This window comes from Eptatretus burgeri, chromosome 4, assembly GCF_056783735.1.
Source record: "Eptatretus burgeri isolate ZD-2024b chromosome 4, Ebu_testis_v1, whole genome shotgun sequence".
NCBI lineage: Eukaryota > Metazoa > Chordata > Myxini > Myxiniformes > Myxinidae > Eptatretus > Eptatretus burgeri.
The window spans coordinates 53,703,382-53,722,788 of record NC_140964.1 but is presented as its reverse complement, the minus strand read 5'-3'; the positions used below and the strand labels follow the sequence as shown (position 1 = coordinate 53,722,788).

The window sequence follows — 19,407 nt, the reverse complement described above, 5'->3', positions numbered from 1 at the left end:
AGAAATCCGTAATCCCAACGGCTCCGACTCCTCATTCAGCACCTCGAGGGCCCCCAAGAGGATGTCTAAAGTCTCCGCAAAGATGACTGCATCATCTGCAAAATCAAGGTCCGAGATCTTGACATTGCCAAACGATGCACCGCAACTTGATCTCTCCGACATCCTCCCAAAAATCCAGTCCATACAAGTGCTGAAAAGTGTGGGGGCAAGTACACATCCCTGACGAACTCCAGTAACAACTGGAAATAAGTCAGAGGCGGTACCACCACACTTCACAGCACTCTCAGTACCAGAGTAGAGTTCAGACATCAGATCGATCAGTTTCGGTGGCACCCCACGAAGACCAAGAATCCTCCAGAGGACATCCCGATTCACTGAATCGAACGCTTTACAGAGATCAACATAGGCTGCAAGCAGCCCCTGCCGAAACTCTCGTCTGCGTTCGGTGAGTACACGAAGTGCAAGGATACGGTCAATCGTTGACCTCTTTGGTGTAAAGCCTGAATGGTCTGGACGCTGGTGCTCAAGCAGATGGTGGCGAACCCTATCAAGAATTATCCGAGCAAAGACCTTGCCCGGCACTGAGAGCAGCGTCACCCCTCGGTAGTTGTTGCAGTCTTGGCGATCACCCTTCCCTTTCCAGAGAGGGACAACAAGGCCCCTCTTCCAGTCAGTTGGGATGATGCCTGTGTTCCAGGCAGAGCACAAAACTGCATGCAACGACGCGAGTGCAGCATTTCCACCAGCCTTGAGAAGTTCGGCATGGATGCCACAGATCCCTGGAGCTTTGCCCCGTTTCAACTGGTTCACCGCAGCCCGTGTTTCCACAAGCGATGGTGGACCACAGTTTATTCGAGGGTCAGCAACAGGGATTGTAACACCCTTGACGTCCAACTCGACAGCTGGGGGATCAGCCTGGTACAACCGCTCGAAGTAACCGGCCCAGCGGGCCTTCACTTCAGACTCCTCTGTCAAGAGCCTACCACTCTCTGCTCGAACTGCAGTGCTCCGAGGGATGGGCTTGGATGAACGTAATGCGCGAATTCCCCTGTAAGCGGGACGAGAATCACCTGTCCACAGGTGATGCTCTACCCCTCACAGATTCCTCGCACATAGGCCTCCTTGTCCACCCTCAGTGCACGTACAGTTTTACGCCTCAGCTCCCTGAACAGCTCAGCTCTGCCATTCAGCCTGGCCCTGCGACTCTGGTCAATGGTATCCAGTGTCCCTTGAGAGACAAAATTCTTCTTTGCCCTGCGGTGAACTCCAAGGCATCCACCGGCAACATCAAGGACGGTGGTCTTGAAGGTGTTCCACAACTCTTCAGGACCCCCCAAAGCACCCAGACCCCCCAAGTGTCCACTCAGCCTGTTCGCAAACTCCTCAGCTACTCTCTCATCCCTGAGCTTGGCAACATCCAGCCTAGGCTGGGATGGTACCATTCTCCAGGATTTAAGGTGCAGCTTTAGAGTTGCTACAACAAGCCTGTGGTCAGTATTGAGGAACTGAGCACTCCGGTAGACCCTGCAGTTCTGGATCATCCTCCAACGACCGTCAATGAGGACATGGTCAATCTCCTTTGCCACACCGCCAGCGTTGGAATACCAAGTCCAGCGATGAGCTTGCGGGCGCTGAAACCATGAACCAGCCACCCTAAGTCCATGACTTCTTGCAAAGTCAAGGAACTTAGTGCTATTCTGGTTCATAGTTCCTGACCCATGGGGACCAACACACACCTCATAACCATCCCTATCAGTTCCAGTCGATGCATTGAAATCCCCCAAGACTAGAAGTGTATCTCGTCTGGGGCACTGATCAACCACAGACTCGAGTGTGGCATAGAATGCATCCTTCACGGTGAGATCACTCGCCTCAGTCCGAGCATAAACAGAGACCAGGGAAATGACACCTAAGGAGTGACGAATCCTTAATCTCATAATACGCTCGTTGACCGGTGTTACCTCAATTATCATTGGGGTCAGCTTATTGGACACAGCTACAGCAACTCCTTGGGTATGGTAACCATCAGAGCGACCAGACCAATAGTAGGTGTAACCACCCACCATTATCTCGCCGCAATCCGGTCTCCGAACCTCAGATAGAGCTGCAATCCCGATGTCCAAACGCTTGAGCTCAGATGATAACAGAGACAGGTGATCATCCTCTCTTAGGGATAGGACATTCCAGGCACCCACCCGAAGGGACCGCCTCAGGTTAACCCAAGGAGACCGCCGTCTGGTGGACGACACCTCAGCACCACTCCGACACACTCTCCCGCAATCTGACCCAGGGATGTTACCCCGTGGTTTCCCTCCTATCAAAGATTGGGGGTCCCGAAGGCTTTGCCCCAATCCCATCATCCGGTGAGCTGCCCTGCGAAGGGAAGCTGCACAGGAGGTACTCCCACGGAGTGGGTTTTCAGATTTTTTTGCGTTTTTGCGTTTTGCGGAATGAAGCGTTTTACGGTGGCTGGAGTGCAAATCCTGCCACCAACCTCCTAATAAGAAGTAACCCAACTGCAGGAGGACGTCCGCAGACACAGTTGGGCACTAGATATGGATGGCCGTTGGCTCACAAGGAGCTCCTCCGCCCTTTGACAGGTTTTGTTTTTAATCCTGCTGGGTGTCCATATCCAAACACCCTCCTCACCAGAAAACCTGGTGGGGGAGACGGTTTAGTCGCCGACAACCCGACCATGGAACAGGTTAGTACAGGTTTACATGGTACCTGTAGCAGGTCACAGATCGAACCTGACCTGACGATCGAACCTGACCTCTTTCACAGACTACAACTAAAAGACGAAAGTACCTTTTCAACTAAATATAAAAATAAATACTGTATTGTATGCCGACATATATCGAAGAGTGGAAAAGAAACTTGAAACTTCCATAGATGTATTTTCGTTATCTTTATTCGATTGCAAGATAAGACTAATACTTGGTCAACATGATGAAGTTTCAGTTTTATCAGATGGATGGGATAAAGGGATGGATGGAGGGATACAATGGATGGAATGGATGGAATGGAAGGGATCCATGAAGGGAATGGATGGATTGAGGGAAGCAAGGCATCATCCTTCGCCAGACCCTTTGTCAGCTTGCTGGGGTCTTAATTCTCCATTTTGTTTAGCCTCTTCAAACATACCTTGATTTGGAAACAATCTACTCTCACGGACTAATTAAAGTATATAATCAAAATATTATATCTGATTTGAGAATCGGATATCGTAGACTAAATAAGTGTCGAAATCTGGAGTGAAATCTGAAAATTGAAACAAATTAGCGAATTTGATAACTAAGTTTATTTATTTAAGCAAAGCATTGAGCTTAATTTTTTCTCCTCTTTGGACGATTATATTTTGTGAAGAAAAGATTAAGAAATGTGCAGACAGTCAACATGGATTCTTTTTTGGCAATTCCATTTGCAGTTTCCATTTTACCATTTTGTGTGATCTGCTTTCATGACAAAATATTCACAAAAACATACTGTCGTGTCCACACCAGTTAAGTTAATGTCCCACACTTGACCCAGTTGTCATGGACGGGGCAGTTAACACCGACCTGGACGGATATCCGAACGACTTCCCTTGGAGGCGAACAGCTGAAATCCTTGGAGATCATGGCGCACGCGGGATGGGAGGCGGCGAGGGACATACCAGAGGCGATCACCAGGATGGAAGCACAAGGGTTTATACTCGAACCCATAACAAATAGACAGACACAAGCACATTTAATAAAGAAGGGTTTATATTGATGCACATAAATCAAATATTTATTATGGGAATAAATCAACGCATGAAAATAAAAATGTGAGTTAAACAAAAGCTACCCTTGAGATGTCTCCACACAGACTCAAATACAGATAAGGGGAAAGATAAAATAAAAGAAAATCCTCCCTTGATTCTGGCACTTAACTGTGTGTCCAGAGATTATCTTTTTGGAGCTTGGCGATCGAACCACATCGTCACTGCGTGGGAAACCGCACCCAAAATTGTGCCAAGTCACTCTCTGGGTGGGAAGTGTATGTGAGGAAATTCATGCGGCGGTATTCAATGCCAGGGCCCAGAAACCACTGTGCAGCTTCTTTTCATGAAGGAACTTGCCACACCATTCCTCTTTAAGCACCGGTCTGCTCACAACCATGGCCCACCTTCTTCCTCAAACATACAACGGGATAACACTAAGTTATCCTGAGATGCGCCCTCTTCTTCTTTATCTCTCATAATCGTACAACTTCATGACTCAGCCGAACAGTAATAGCTCGCGTCTTGCTACAGCATGTGGGCAAATTCACACAGCACAAACACGAAAATTGCACAGCCTTCATCATCATGTCGATGAGAAACCAGCCAGCGAGACACTCCGTCTCAATCGCATACGTCACCCCACTATCTGCTTTTCAATCACCCCACACCCCTCCTTAAAAACATACAAATTTCACGACCCAGCCGAACAGTCATTGGCTAGTGTAACACACCACAAATTCACACCAGCACGAACAACGAGAATCGCGCTGTTATTTTATCATGCTGAGAGGAGAGCGAAAATGAGACTCTGTCTCAACTGTATTCCTCACACCAACTATCTGCTCTCCGATCATGCCCCCTCTCTCACATCACACCAACCAATCCCAAGCCTCAGGGCATGGCCTGCTTGTTGTTGTTGTTCTTAAAGCGTCGTTCCATTTCATAGCCGGCTTTGTAAATGTAAAAACATAGGAAAAGGTCACAGGGGGCAATCACATACTGGAAGAAATTAGCCTTAAACCCTACCTAATTAACACCCCCACCCCCCCCCCCCCCCACCATTGATGATGCATAACAATTTTAAGCTGACAATTTTCCGACTGAATTTACATCGAGATGTCTCCTCCTCGTCCACAGACAATGCTACACTATACAATTCCACCTTTATGATGAAGTTCCTCCATCTACCCCACAAACATAACAATACTAATAGTTGCTGCAACATAATAATAGTCGGCAGTTGCTGAAAACAAAGAGGAAGGTAGACTGCATGCATGGGCATGGTACAAATGATTCTCCATGGGGTGTGTGCATGCCAGCATGCGAGGAGGTTGGAGGAACACGTATGTGGGGGGGGGGGGGGTTGGGTGTCATACAAGCAGGCAGGACTTTGCCAGGTAGATAGCAGGGGTTTTACTTTTTAAGTTCTTCTTCTTCTTCTTCTTCTTCTTCTTCTTTCGGCTGCTCCCGTTAGGGGTCGCCACAGCGGATCATCCGTATGATCCGCATAGTGATTTGGCACATGTTTTATGCCGGATGCCCTTCCTGACGCAAACCTGGTCACCTCTTACGACACAGGGACATGGTACACCTATTTTAACCAGGGTATACACCGGCCCAGTACACTGGTACTCACTTCGCCGACCTTGGAAGGATGACAGGCTGAGTCAACCTCCTGGTGTATTAACTCAGTGGCCCAACGGGGCTTGAACTCAGGACCTTTTGGATCCCAAGCCGCTGCCTTAACCACTGCGCCAACACCAGGCTTTTACTTTTTAAATGCTTATGCCCAGTATAATATATAACATGGCGGTTGAAAAGAAAATGTTGCTGTTTGGCCACGTTTTATTGCCCCGGTAGCACCCTGGAACACTGGCTACGCTCCCCTTACACTGCCTTCCCTCCCCCTCCCCTCATGCTTCCTTCACTTGCCCGTATGCTGCCTCCCTTCCCTGTATTCTGCTTTCCATTCCCCTTATGCTGACTTCCCTCCCCCCTCTGTGTTCTATATAATTGTCAGGTCAGGCCAGATTAGATCTGTGACTTGCAACAGGTACCATGTAAACCTGTACTAATCTGTTTCATGGTCGGGTTGTCAGCCACTAAACCATCTACCCCACCAGGTATCCTGTTGAGGAGTGTGTACGGATATGGACACCCAGCACGATTAAAAACAAAATCTGTCAAACGGCGGAGGAGCTCCTTGTGAGCGATGACCATCCATATCTCGTGCCCAACTGTGTCTGCAGAAATCCTCCTGCAGTTGGGTTACTTTTTTTTAGTAGCTTGCTGGCAGGATTTGCACTCCGGCCACCATAAAATCCTTCACTCAACAAAACACAAGAAAAACGGAAAGAAACGGAAAGAGCTGCCCTTCGCAGGGCAGCTCACCAGATGACGGGATTGGGGCAAAGCCTTCGGGACCCCCACTCTTTAATGATTGGAGGAAAACCATGGGGTAACCTTCTTGGGTCAGATTGCAATAGTGTGTCGGGGTGGTGCTGAGGTGTCATCCACCAGACGGTGGACTCCTTGAGTACTATGAGATGTGGTGATACCATCTCTGACATTTCCAGTCATTACTGGAGTTCGTCAGGGATGTGTACTGTCCCATACACTTTTCAGTACTTGTATGGACTGGATTCTGGGGAGGATGTCAGAGAGATCAAGCTGTGGTGCATCGTTTGGCAATGTCAAGATCTTTGACCTTGATTTCGCAGATTATCCAGGAAACTTTGTGGAGACTCTGGATATCCTTTTGTGGGTCCTTGAGGTGCTAAATGAGGAGTTGGAGCCACTGGGATTATGGGTTTTCTGGGTCAAAACTAAGATCCAGGCTTTCAGTGACATTTTGGGTGCTGCTATCTTGTCTGTACCTGTTTGTGGTGAGGTTGTTGAGGTCACAGAGAGATTCACTTACCTTGGCAGTGATATTTATGTCTCTGCTGGCTGTGAGCGAGAGGTCAATAGACGTCTGGGTCGGACCCGGGGAGTCATGGATTCACTGGATCATGGGGTGTGGTGCTGTCGGTACCTGTGCAGAAGGACGAAAGTCTTAGTCTTCAGGTTCTTGGTACTTCCAGTCTTGCGCTACAGATGTGAGACTTGTACTTTGACCAGGGATCTGAGACAGAGACTTAATTCCTTCAGTACCAGGTCTCTTCGGAGAATCCTTGGCTATCACTGGTTGGACTTTGTGTCCAACGAGTGGTTGCTGAGAGAGACTCAAATGAGATTTGTTACCTGCATAGTCCATGAGTATCAAATGTGGCTGGATAGATATGTGGCTCATTTTCCTGACGCTGATCCTGCTCACCAGATTCTCTCAGTGAGGGAGCCTTGTGAGTGGAGGAGGCCAATGGGCTGACTATGTGCCTCATGGTTGCAGCAGATTGATCAGCATCGCAAGGGGATGGGGATGGGGCAGGAATCTGTCTGGGGGATGGCCAGATGGAGGCCCTTGGAGTACCGGCGGAAAGTGGACATAATGACGCACTTCTCTGGTGCATTCCCCCAAACCTTGTCTGACCTGACCTTTCCCTCCCATTTCCCTCATGCTACTTCCCCTTTCCCTCACACTACTTCCCTTGTCCCTCATGTTGCCTTTCCCTCCTTCCATTGCCTTCCCTCACTCATGCTGTCCCCCCTCCCCACTACTCATGCTGCCTCACTCCCCCTCATTCATGCTGCCTCCCCCCTCATGCTGCTTTCCCCTTCCCTCACGCTGCCTTCCCTTCCCTCACACTGCCTTCCCTTCCCCTCCCCTCAAACTATCCTCTTCCCTAACTGCCTTCATCACCATACAATTCTCCAGAGGTCGAGGAGAGGAAGGGGTGTCAAAGAATGCGCGAAATGGACAAATGATTTTTTTTTTTTTTGGCAGTTGTAACTGCTGTTCAGATCAATCCCACAATTCGTCTGAGGTTGAAATACTAGAGCTTATTGGTGGTGTAGAAATTAAATAAAGGCATGAACACGGGTGCAGCTTTTTCGACAATTGAAGAAAAACGCCCTTCCTTCCTTCCTTCCTTTCTTCCTTCCTTTCCCCTTCCCTCATGCTTCCCTCCTCCAAAAGCTCCTCCACCCCCACAGACGTCTCTGGGTGGTGTCTGTGCATTGTTTACCATGATCTGTTTGAATGTGTTGTTTTAGCATTCCCAATTTCATTCAATCCTGTACTAATGCTGGCATAAGGGACCACTACCCTCCCTCCACACTGCTTTCCCTCAAGTCCAGTGGTGTTGCTAATGAGATGTCCAGTGGTGTTGTTACCAAGCAGCTAGCTAGCGCATGCCAAGCCAGCCAATCCTTATCAACAGTTTATAATGGAGTGCTTGCTTGAGTACTTAAGCCACTTGGCAAGCGCTCTACAAGGAACTTATAGTAACTGAACACACCCCAGATTCATGACATGACGATGAGGATAAACATCTATAGCATCATTATTTCAGCCATATTGATGAATTCGTCGCTCAAGAGGTGGGGTGGGAGCAGGCAGGGGAAGGGGTGGGATGGGAAGAGGGACCCGACATTGCCCGGCAACGCCGGGTACCCCTGCTAGTTTGAAATATAACAAAACTGTGTTTCTTGGACTATCTGAAGTACCTCGTTTGTATAAATCATGTATAAATATAAGTAATCAGTAGGAAAGTTACTATTTGAATTATCTAATTTGTTTATAGTTTGAAATACTGTATAACAAAACTGTTTTTCTTGGCCTATCTGGAGTATCTCATTCATATAAACCTTGTATAATCATAAGTAATCAGTAATAAAGTTATTATTTGACTCATCTAATTTGTTTATAATTTAGTATGTAAGTTCTCATTTGACTCATCTAATTTGCTTATAATCAGGAAGAAAGTTATTATTTGACTAATCTAATTTGTTTATAATTTAGCAAGTTATTATTTGACTCATCTAATTTGCTTATAATTCAGTAAGGAAGTTATTATTTGACTAATCTAATTTGTTTATAATTTAGCAAGTTATTATTTGACTCATCTAATTTGTTTATAATTTGAAATATAACAAAACTGTTTCTTGGACTCTCTGGAGTATCTCATTCATATAAACGTATAATTAAAAATAACCAGTAATATAGTTATTATTTGACTCATATAATTTGATCATAATTTTAAATAGAACAAATCTATGTTTTTTGGACTATCTGGAGTTTCTCGTTCATGTAAATGTATAATTATAAACAATTAGTAAGAAAGCTATTATTTGACTCATCTAATTTTCTCATAATTTGAAATATAACAAAATTGTTTCTTGGACTATCTGGAGTATCTCATTCATATAAACGTTGTATAATTAAAAATAAACAGTAATAAAGTTATTATTTGACTCATCTAATTTGCTTATAATTTGCAATAGTCCAAGAAACACAGTTTTGTTATGTTTCATATACAAGCAAATTCTATGAGTTAAATAATAACTTTCTTACCAATTATTATTTATACTTGTACAACATTTATATACACGAGATACTCCAGGTTGTCCAAGAAACAGTTTTGTTATATTTCAAATTATGAGCAAATTAGATGAGTCAAATAATCACTTTTTTCACTAATTATTTATAATTATACAAGGTTGAAATGAACGAGATACTCCATATTGTCCAAGAAACACAGTTTTGTTATATTTGGAGTATCTCTTTCATTTCAATAATGACAAATAAATAGTAAAAAAAATATTATTTGACTCATCCAATTTTTTTATAATTTAGTAAGTTATTATTTGACTGATCTAATTTGCTCATAATTTAGTAAGAATGTTATTATTTGACTAATCTAATTTGTTTATAGTTCATTTCAACCTTGCATAATTATAAATAACTCGCTGAAACCCCGTCACAGTCGGATTCCGTTCATTCAACCACCCTCACCAGCTCACCCACACTTGAGGGACATGGACTGGACAGGGCCTGCTTGCCCCCGCCTACTCATCCCCCGCGCCCCTGCCCCATTCCCCCCTGCCTCCCACCCCCCGCCTTCAATTTGCTTACCCCTGCCCAAAAATTTAATTACCCCGGCCCCGCCCCCGCCTCTTCACTCCCCGCCCCCGTCTCTTGATTCTCCGCCCCACTTGCCCCCGGGCCCCCGCCCCTGTCCACCCACTCACACTCAACCCCACCTAATTCACCCCAGCCCCCACCCACTCATCTCCCGCCCCATTTTCCCCCCCCGTCTCCCGCTTTCAATTTGCTTACCCCTGTCCAAAAATTTGCTTACCTTGCCCCCGCCTCTTCACTCCCTGCCCCCGTCTCTTCATCCCCCGCCCCCGCCTTTTCACTCCTCGCCCCCGCCTCACCGAAAAGTGTTTATTCTGCTTCAGAGTTGAAAGTTGACTATTGCCACTATGTGCGATGCACTCTTCTGACAGGTACGAAGTTTCTTTCAGTCCAGGTCACAGTACCGAGAAAAACGTGACGCGACCGCTAGGAGGAGCACAAAATTGGTCCTTCAGTATTAATATATAGAAGATACAATGTTTCTTGTCACATTTTTTGTGTCAAATTCACATCCTGAGGTAGTCAGCATGTGCAGAAGAGGGTTTTACATTGCAGACGCTATTTTCGAGGAGTGGAATTACACCTCTCAGCGGTAACTGAAGTAATAACGTCAGCGAATGACCGATGATGTCATGACGTCCTTACGCCTCTCAGCGGTGATGTCACACATCGCCATGTAAACAAATGTAAAACGAAAAGTGTTTATTCTGCTTCAGAGTTGAAGTTTGACTATTGCCACTATGTGCGATGCACTCTTACAGGTACGACGTTTCTTTCAGTCCAGGTCACAGTACCGAGAAAAACGTGATGCGACCTCTAGGAGGAGCACAAAATGGGTCCTTCAGTATTGATATATAGATAAGTGAGAAAGTTATTATTTGACTAATCTAACTTGTTTATAATCTAGTAAGTTATTATTTGACTCATCTAATTTGTTTATAATTTCATAAGAATGTTATTATTTGACTCATCTAATTTGAAAGATAACAAAACTGTTTTTTGGACTATCTGGAATATCTCGTTCATATCAATGTTGAACAAGTATAAATAATTAGTAAGAAAGTTATTATTTGACTCATCTAATTTATTTATAATTTAGTAAGAATGTTATTATTTGACTCATCTAATTTGCTCATAATTTGAAAGATAACAAAACTGTGTTTATTGGACTATCTGGAGCATCTCATTCATTTCAACCCTGTACAATTATAAATAGTTAGTAAAAAAACTTACTATTTCAGTCATCTAATTTGTTTATAATTAAGTAAGAAAGTTTATTATTTGACTCATCTAATTTGCTTATAATTTAGTAAGAAAGTTATTGTTTGATTCATCTAATTTGTTTATAATTTGAAATATAACAAATCTGTCTTTCTTGGACTATCTGGAGTATCTCATCCGTATATCTTTATGAACGCCCTGCACGCTCGTAGTTTGTATTTTTGCTCAAACAAAATGAATGTCCCTGGGAAATAGTAAAACTAATGTAAAGTTTGTTGTTGTTTTGTTTTTTGCAGGAAGCAAGAGCAACAAGCAATTAGAATGAATAAAAATCCGGTGAACAAAACTCCAAAGCAATAAATGAGCGAAGTGAAAATCAGAGCCGGCACAGGCATGTTAACCCGCCTTGCCTTCGCAACACTCCACTGTTGGGTTTATATTCTGGGCGATTACATCTTCCTTCCATCTTATAACCCCCCCCCCACTTCAAAGCGCAATTCCTATCCGAGCTTTGCCATCCCTATTCCCAGCCCTAGGCTGTGATGGAGCGGAAAAAGTGGCAAAGTGGTGGGGGCGGGGCAGGCAGGCTGCTTGAGCCAATTGGAAGAAGCGGCCGTTCGAACAAAATGCGCGAGACGAGCGTCTCCTGGGTGGAGCGACACATAACGCACGTGGTGCCCGCAAGGAGTGCGCGACGGAGCAGAAGGCACGTGGTGCCCTCAGCGAGCACAGACGCCGAGTGAAGATCGCGCGTGGGGCCGGCTTGAGACCTCAAAAAAAAAAAACTTTGGTCGGAGCTGTTCCTCATCAAGAACCCAGTTACCTTTTAATGCTTTCTTCAATCTGTTGGAGGATGTGGCGAGTGCTGCCCATCGTGATGTGCCTTACGGTAAGTCTACCTGGCGCGCACTCGTCATTTTATGTGAATGAAACTGGAATCCTCGGATAAGTCATTGCTGGAGTGCTGGTTCGGTGTTCACAACATATTGTTTTTTGTATACATGATCGAGGCTCATGGAGGAGCTACATGTCAAACTCTGAAGCTTTTGATACATACACTTCCTTCTACCTTCTACCTTACGAATGACCAGCTGAGACTTGTCCGCAGATCACAATATGAAAATGGACATTCTAGGGAAACCACAAATTTATTGTAATTTATTGATGAAATGACACCTTGTGTGATACTTGCCCCAAACTTACTATGACTACTACAACTACTACTATTATGAATACTTATTAAACGGCCCAATTATTCCGACCTTATGTGTTCGAGCGGCGAAAATTTTTAGCCCAAGTCTTTCACGATCTGGCTGGCCAAGCCTTCACGTTCTCTTGAAGGTGGCAGGAATTTGTGGTACTTTCAGGGTGCCGGTGATAACTCGCTTACTCTTTGTGAGCAGTGGGATCTTTGAGGTCTACAAATGCCAGAAGACGGGTCACCAGTTTAACGTCCCTCCGACGGCACATATGAGATGCAAATCAATTAAGTGAAATTGATGATAATCGAGACCAAAGGAACCTGAAGTCGAAACGATCGTTGAAAGATGATCGCAAATGAACCCAACTTGCACACCGACGCGCCGCAGGCAACACCTCTGGACGAAGGATCCATGCTCCATAGGCCGTCGGACACCCACGACCTGCCTGTCATCAATTTTGGTGTCGACCTTCATGAATTCCTCAAGTAACCTGCCCCCAGGAATCCATGGACAGCACCAGTTGTCTCTCTGCAGCTGGAGTCCGCATCTATGTGCAGCAACCGTTGTGTCCGAGTCTGCGTGCAGCCGCCATTGTGTGCGAGTCTATGTGCAGCAGCCGTTGTGTGTGAGTCTATGTGCAGTAGTTGTGTCCGGGTTTGCGTGCAACAACCGTTGTGCCCGAGTCTGCGTGCAGCAGCCATTGCGTGCGAGTCTATGTGCAGCAGTTGTGTCCGAATCTATGTGCAGCAGCCGCTGTGTCCGATTATATGTGCAGTAGCCATTGTGTCCGAGTCTATGTGAAGCTGCCGTTGTGTCCGAGTCTATGTGCAGCAGCCGTTGTGTCCGAGTCTATGTGCAGCTGCCGTTGTGTCCGAGTCTATGTGCAGCTGCCGTTGTGTCCGAGTCTATGTGCAGCTGCCGTTGTGTCCGAGTCTATGTGCAGCAGCCGTTGTGTCCGAGTCTATGTGCAGCAGCCGTTGTGTCCGAGTCTATGTGCAGCAGCCGTTGTGTCCGAGTCTATGTGCAGCAGCCGTTGTGTCCGAGTCTATGTGCAGCAGCCGTTGTGTCCGAGTCTATGTGCAGCTGCCGTTGTGTCCGAGTCTATGTGCAGCTGCCGTTGTGTCCGAGTCTATGTGCAGCAGCCGTTGTGTCCGAGTCTATGTGCAGCAGCCGTTGTGTCCGAGTCTATGTGCAGCTGCCGTTGTGTCCGAGTCTATGTGCAGCTGCCGTTGTGTCCGAGTCTATGTGCAGCAGCCGTTGTGTCCGAGTCTATGTGCAGCTGCCGTTGTGTCCGAGTCTATGTGCAGCAGCCGTTGTGTCCGAGTCTACGTGAAGCTGCCGTTGTGTCCGAGTCTACGTGAAGCTGCCGTTGTGTCCGAGTCTACGTGAAGCTGCCGTTGTGTCCGAGTCTAAGTGCAGCAGCCGTTGTGTCCGAGTCTACGTGAAGCTGCCGTTGTGTCCGAGTCTAAGTGGGCCTCCAGCTCCCGCCGAGTCTCTGTGTCGCTCATTTTAATGGGAACGATCCGACGACTTGTCGCTTGATCAGAATCGCTCGGAGCGAGTTCTTTCCGAGTTTGGCGGCAATGTCCTTTCTTGTCCTCTCCGTGCTTATCTTTCTCCCCTTAATGCTCGGCCATTCCTCTGAGTAAAGCGCGTTCTCATCACCAATAAGATGCTTTACCGGTACTCGGATATATATATATATATATATATATATATATATATATATATATATATATATATATATATATATATATATATATATATACTCAGTCGATTAGGCTTGGTAATGTGCGCGTCACCGTTCGCTGATAAAGACCGGCTGGTTTTGTGGGCGATTGTTCCGAACAGTGTGCGCAAGCTGGTGTGCGATCTGTAGCTACTATCGTGTGTAGCCTCTGTGGATGCTGGGTGCATCATTTTATGGGGGTGCGGATGTGCCGCTGATGCAGTGCCCTGTATTACCAGTTCACTGGTAATCATTTCGCTGACCTCGGAAGGATGTCAACCTGAGTCAACCCCACCTGGTGTTAATTCAACGGTTGAGGGCTCAAACTCAAGACCATAAGATGTTAAGCCTGCAGCCACGTTGACCGTTAAGCCAACACCAGGCTTGTACGATCTATAAAATCGAAGGACACGTTCTTTCAAAACCCTCGATTGCAAATCGAAACAGTCAAACGACAACGACAAAAATGATTTTTAAAAAATGCGCGATATTAAAGCTCAAAAAATGAATCGCAATGGTGTTTCAGTTGAAGACGCCAAGCAATCTCCGAGTCGGAGTCCACGCTGATTTTGGGGTATTGATGGAGTAAAATTCTGTGAGCAATTCTGATGAACAGCTCCTGCGAGAGGGACATTGTCCGTGCACCTTATCATCATCCGAGTGAACTCGCTCGTCTCGTTTTCCACCCCGACGTGGTCCAGAGCGCACTCTTGGTTGTTTCGTTAACGCGTTTCACGTGGTGGGAGAAACCTCCCACCACGACCCGCCCACACCATTTGGCTCGTCACACCCATTGATTGGCGTGTTAGGACAGCCACGGTGGGTGTGTCACGGTTTGACCAGGGCTCGTCCACCACTGACTGAGGCTCAAGCCGCAGCGCTTTGGGAGGAAGAGTTGGAGGAAATGAGCACCAACACAATATTTGGATTGACTCCTGGAAGAATGATTTGGCCAGGTATCAGAAGAAGGTGAAATACCACTCAATTGCATTCTTTGTCTTTTAAAAAAAGTTTGTGAAAATTGCGCAGAAAAGGTCCCAATTCACTGAGTGAGTCAGCGTTGATATCTGTGTAACAATACATATTTAATCTTGTCTTGGTATTTGGATCACAAACCGAGTCAGTAGGAGAAGTTCGGTCACCTCGCAACACTTAAAAAGGAACATTTCCTGACCTGCGACGTTGTGGGTATAAAGACTCTCAATCTCATATTCGACCCCCTCCCTTCCTGACACCTGACACCTGATAAAAACCTGACAGTAAAGTCATTTCTTTGGAACTGTCAGGACACATTGAGAGCCTCATTGGACCTGTCAATCTAACTTTGACACAAAGTTTGAGATCAAAAGCAGGAAACCACCAAAGTGTATTGGTGAGGAGTTTATGCTCGAGTTCACACGATGTGATGAATCGGCCCGAAGTGAGAAGGAAGTAGGGATTGTAGCATGTAAGGGTAGGCAGCCAGAAAAGGGGGTAAGAGTTGGGAAAAGGAGGAGGGGGTGAGGCAGTAAGTTAGAAATTGAATCCTTCAGGTGGCATATTGGTTTACCGGATAAAAACCTGACAGTAGCATTTCATGGGTTTGAGCATCGCGACGTTCTCCTTCTTTTAGGTATAGATATAATTAAAGCATTACGTTCAGAGAGAATCGTTGTACATATTTTGTGTTTATGTATGACCAGTTAAGACTAGCCAGTGAGCCTTGAGGTATGCACACTCGCCTCTGAGCTGTCTCGTCTGGGTTTGAACGAATCCCGACAAAACTATAAACTGTCATCCCACTGTTTTACAGGCAAGGTGATTCATCAGCGTTTGTGCTCTCAAATTCAGGTTAAACTGAGACTCCCTTCTGCTGGCACTAGTTGGTGGATGTTAAGGTACTTCAATGAGGTGTTCCTCACGAAGAGTAGGCGAGCTATCGCCGGCACCCTGAACATATTACAAATTCCTGTTCTGACTTACGTGGGACGCTGCATCAGGAGCAATTCTGCGCCCCTGCAAGAATGGATGCAAACCTGCAGCTACGTGCTGCCCGCGAACGAATGGATAAACTTTCATGGTGACCGTGAAATGACATGCCACACCAGCACTTGCTGCAATAATCCTGACCAATAGGGGGTGTCGGTCTTGCATCCACCCCATTTCGACATTAATTATATCATTTTGAGGACTTTGAACTTTGACCAGGAAATAAGATATTAAAATTAAAATGGAACTTCCGGCTTTAGTTTGTCTGTGAAAGACACAGAACCACCCACCACTTAAGTTAGAAACTTGATGGGAATCCAGTCAATGCTGATGAAGATTGGTGAGTCAGAAATGTGTACTGATCCCAATGGGTCAAGCTGGCATTGTTTAAAAAAATAAAATAAAAATGCTTCTAAAGCCTGTATACGTTGACTGATACTGCGGTGAGCAGTGTAGCGGCTGATATTGTTTTTATTAGTGGACAGTTCTGTTACTACGAAGCCAGAAGTTACATTTTAATTGTTATATTATTACATGAAAGGAGGGAAGGGGTCCATAATTGGATTGTATTAAGAATAGCTTAGCTCGTATGATCGCATAGGCTAGATTACTCTTGTAACAGTTATTTGTCCAGATGTGAGTCGAATTATAAAATGTGCACTGAGGCGGCATTGAGTGTTAACTTTAAGACGGTGTAGAGTAATATTGCATTGTGTGAAACCTCCTGTCATAGGCAAGACCGGGTGAGGACTTCTGGGCTCAAAAAGTGATATGCACTTTGAAAGTGACACCATCATGGACTGTTTTTCCAGAGCAGTACAAGCCATGGCAGTCTGCTTTGGAGTCTGGAGAGAGATGGAAGACTTCTTTGTCGGGTGGGACGGCTCAGAAAATAGCTCTGCCCACATGCAGTGAGCAACCAATAATAGTGACTAGCCATGTATTATTGCGGCCCAAGAGTTCATGAGGTCTGTGGCTGCACTGCACACGCCAGTTGTAGCCAGACCTTAAAGGAAGCAACATCTCTGCTTGGCCTCATCTTCTCACCTGGCCTCCTCATAGCCTTCATCATCACTCCCTAAGCCACACTTCGCCTTGTGCCTCAATCAACTCATGCCAGTCACAAGCCCTCGCCTGTTCTGTTTACCCGTCATCGTACGAGTCAGGATTTTGGTGCCTTATAGGGGGTTATTTCCTTACATTTGTATATAAGATCGTGTTTCCGTTATTTCCATCCCGAGATATCTATTTCTGTCGACCGCCAGATCTGCTTTTATTATTAATAGTCTTGTTGACCCTTATCCCCGTATTTCATTGTAAATAAACTACATTTTATCAGAAAAGTTTTCCTGCCTTTTTGCCTTTCACGTGCGTTCCACTGCCAGGTTCGGCTTTTTTGGGTGAACCTTGGAAATCTCAGAAATCAGTCAAACGAAGTATTTTAATCACCGTTTTGAAATCTGTGGCCCATCTGGCTCAGAGCAGTTTTAATTCAATCGGCCTGTGTTAACGGACCCCTCTGAGGCGACTCCATACATGTGTGACCTTTGTATAATATGTTTTCGCTACAGTGCAGACTTAATACAACAACAACAACCATGCTACGTCATTCTGAGTGAGTCGTTCACTCACAGTGGCCGAAACTATGGCTGCAAAGCATGTAACAAGTGATATTGGAGATAATGATCAAGTGAGTTGTCAATAAGTGTCACATTCATTGGAGGTGAAATTAAAAGTTTTAGATTGTTTTGATGGAGGTGAACTTCTTCTTCTTCTTCTTCTTCTTCTTCTTCTTTCAGCTGCTCATGTTAGGGGTCGCCACAGCGGATCATCCGTATGATCCGCATAGTGATTTGGCACATGTTTTACGCCGGATGCCCGTCCTGACGCAACCCTGGTCGCCTCTTACGAACACAGGGATATGGTACACCTATTTTAACCGGGGCATACACCGGCCCAGTACACTGGTACTCATTTCGCCGACCTCGGAAGGATGACAGGCTGAGTCAACCCCCTGGTGTATTAATTCAGTGCCCCAACAGTGTTTGAACTCACGACCTTTTGGATCCCAAGCCGCTGCCCTAACCACTGTGCCAACACCAGGCTATGCTTTGATGGAGGTGAACACAGCATTGATATTCAGAGAGATGGGATTCATGATTCTCCAGTGAGAACCATTCGTGACAATCGTGATAAAATCTGTAAGAGCACTCGGACAACAACGAATCTCAGTGTTACCAGAACTGCAAGATCTCGGCCTGATGCTATTGAGAAAATGGCAGAGATGCTGACCACGTGGAAAGAGCATCAGAACCAACAGAACATGCATTTGTCTGGAATGGTCAGTCAAGAGAAGGTGAGGAGTTTGTATGGCGATCTAACCAAATATGCCAATGATTCAGTGTCTTTTGCTGTCAGTCGTGGGTGGTTCGAGTGCATCAAGAGTCAACATGCGTTCCACAGCGAACTTCAGATTGAGGAAGCTGCTGCTGCAGATCATGCTGCTGCCGAAAAATTTCCAGCTGTCTTCAAATCAATGATTGCGGACGGAGGTTGCACACCAAGCCAGGTGTTTAGCCTTTGAGACTGGACTTTATTGCAAACACATGCCAAGTCACACTTTTATCTCCATCATCTTCTTCAACTCTGGCCTGAGGCAGTGATTGAGTCCAGAGGTTTCATGCACGGAGGCTGAAGTCAGTGAAGCAAGGCAACAGATTGTGGGCATGGCCATGCAAATGGGATTTGAGGAGGTCGACGAAGATGATGTTGAAGATTTGCTTTTCTCACACAGGGAGGAGCTCGGCAATGAAGATCTTCTGGCTCTGGAGGAGGAGCGCATCAGAGAGGAATCAGAAATCAAGTCCTGAGGAGGTTGTGCTTGTTAAAACCCTCATGCCAAAGGTCATAGCTAAAGGTTTCAAATTGGTCGATGAAGCCATGGCCATCTTTGATGAACATGATGCCGACTGCATGAGAAGTTCCAAAGTGTGGAGGGAGATAGAGAATGTCCTGAAATGTTACAAGGAGGTCAACAAACAGAAAATGAAGGCAGCCACTCAAGTCTCCATTATGAAGTTCTTCAAAAAAATCCCAAGCGAATCAGCCTCCATTTCATCTTCTGAGCCTTTTAACCTCAATGGGACAGCCCAGAACACCTGAATAAGCCTGCCACAAGCAATATGTACTGTATCCGACCACAATCATGGAAACACTTCCATAAAAGTAATTAATTTTAATGTTTTTATTTGTTGGATGTTTTATTTATGCATTGTTTACTGCTTTTTGAAGATTTTATGTCAGTTTACATCATTAAAAGGATGAAATCTTTCCCATTTGGAACATAACCCACATTTTTACATGTTAAATGTTGCCTCTCGAACACATTTTCAGATAACACGGCGTTTCGCGGAAATGCATCCACAGCATTATTTGAGGGTCTCCTCTATCTATGTATGTGTAATATATATGTATGTGTAATATATATATATATATATATATTTATATATATATATATATATAT

The 19,407-nt window shown here is 45.4% G+C and overlaps 1 protein-coding gene across 1 annotated transcript in view; it reads left to right on the top strand.

The window, feature by feature from the left end:
* Window positions 1-11,643: 11,643 nt before the first annotated feature.
* Window positions 11,644-19,407, top strand: part of LOC147028074 (tumor necrosis factor receptor superfamily member 16-like) — a 98,155-nt gene continuing 90,391 nt past the window's right edge. The window contains exon 1 of the mRNA XM_085878102.1: window positions 11,644-11,874. Coding sequence (XP_085734228.1) covers window positions 11,815-11,874 — 60 coding nt within the window. The 5' untranslated portion in view covers window positions 11,644-11,814. The remainder of the gene's footprint in view (window positions 11,875-19,407) is intronic.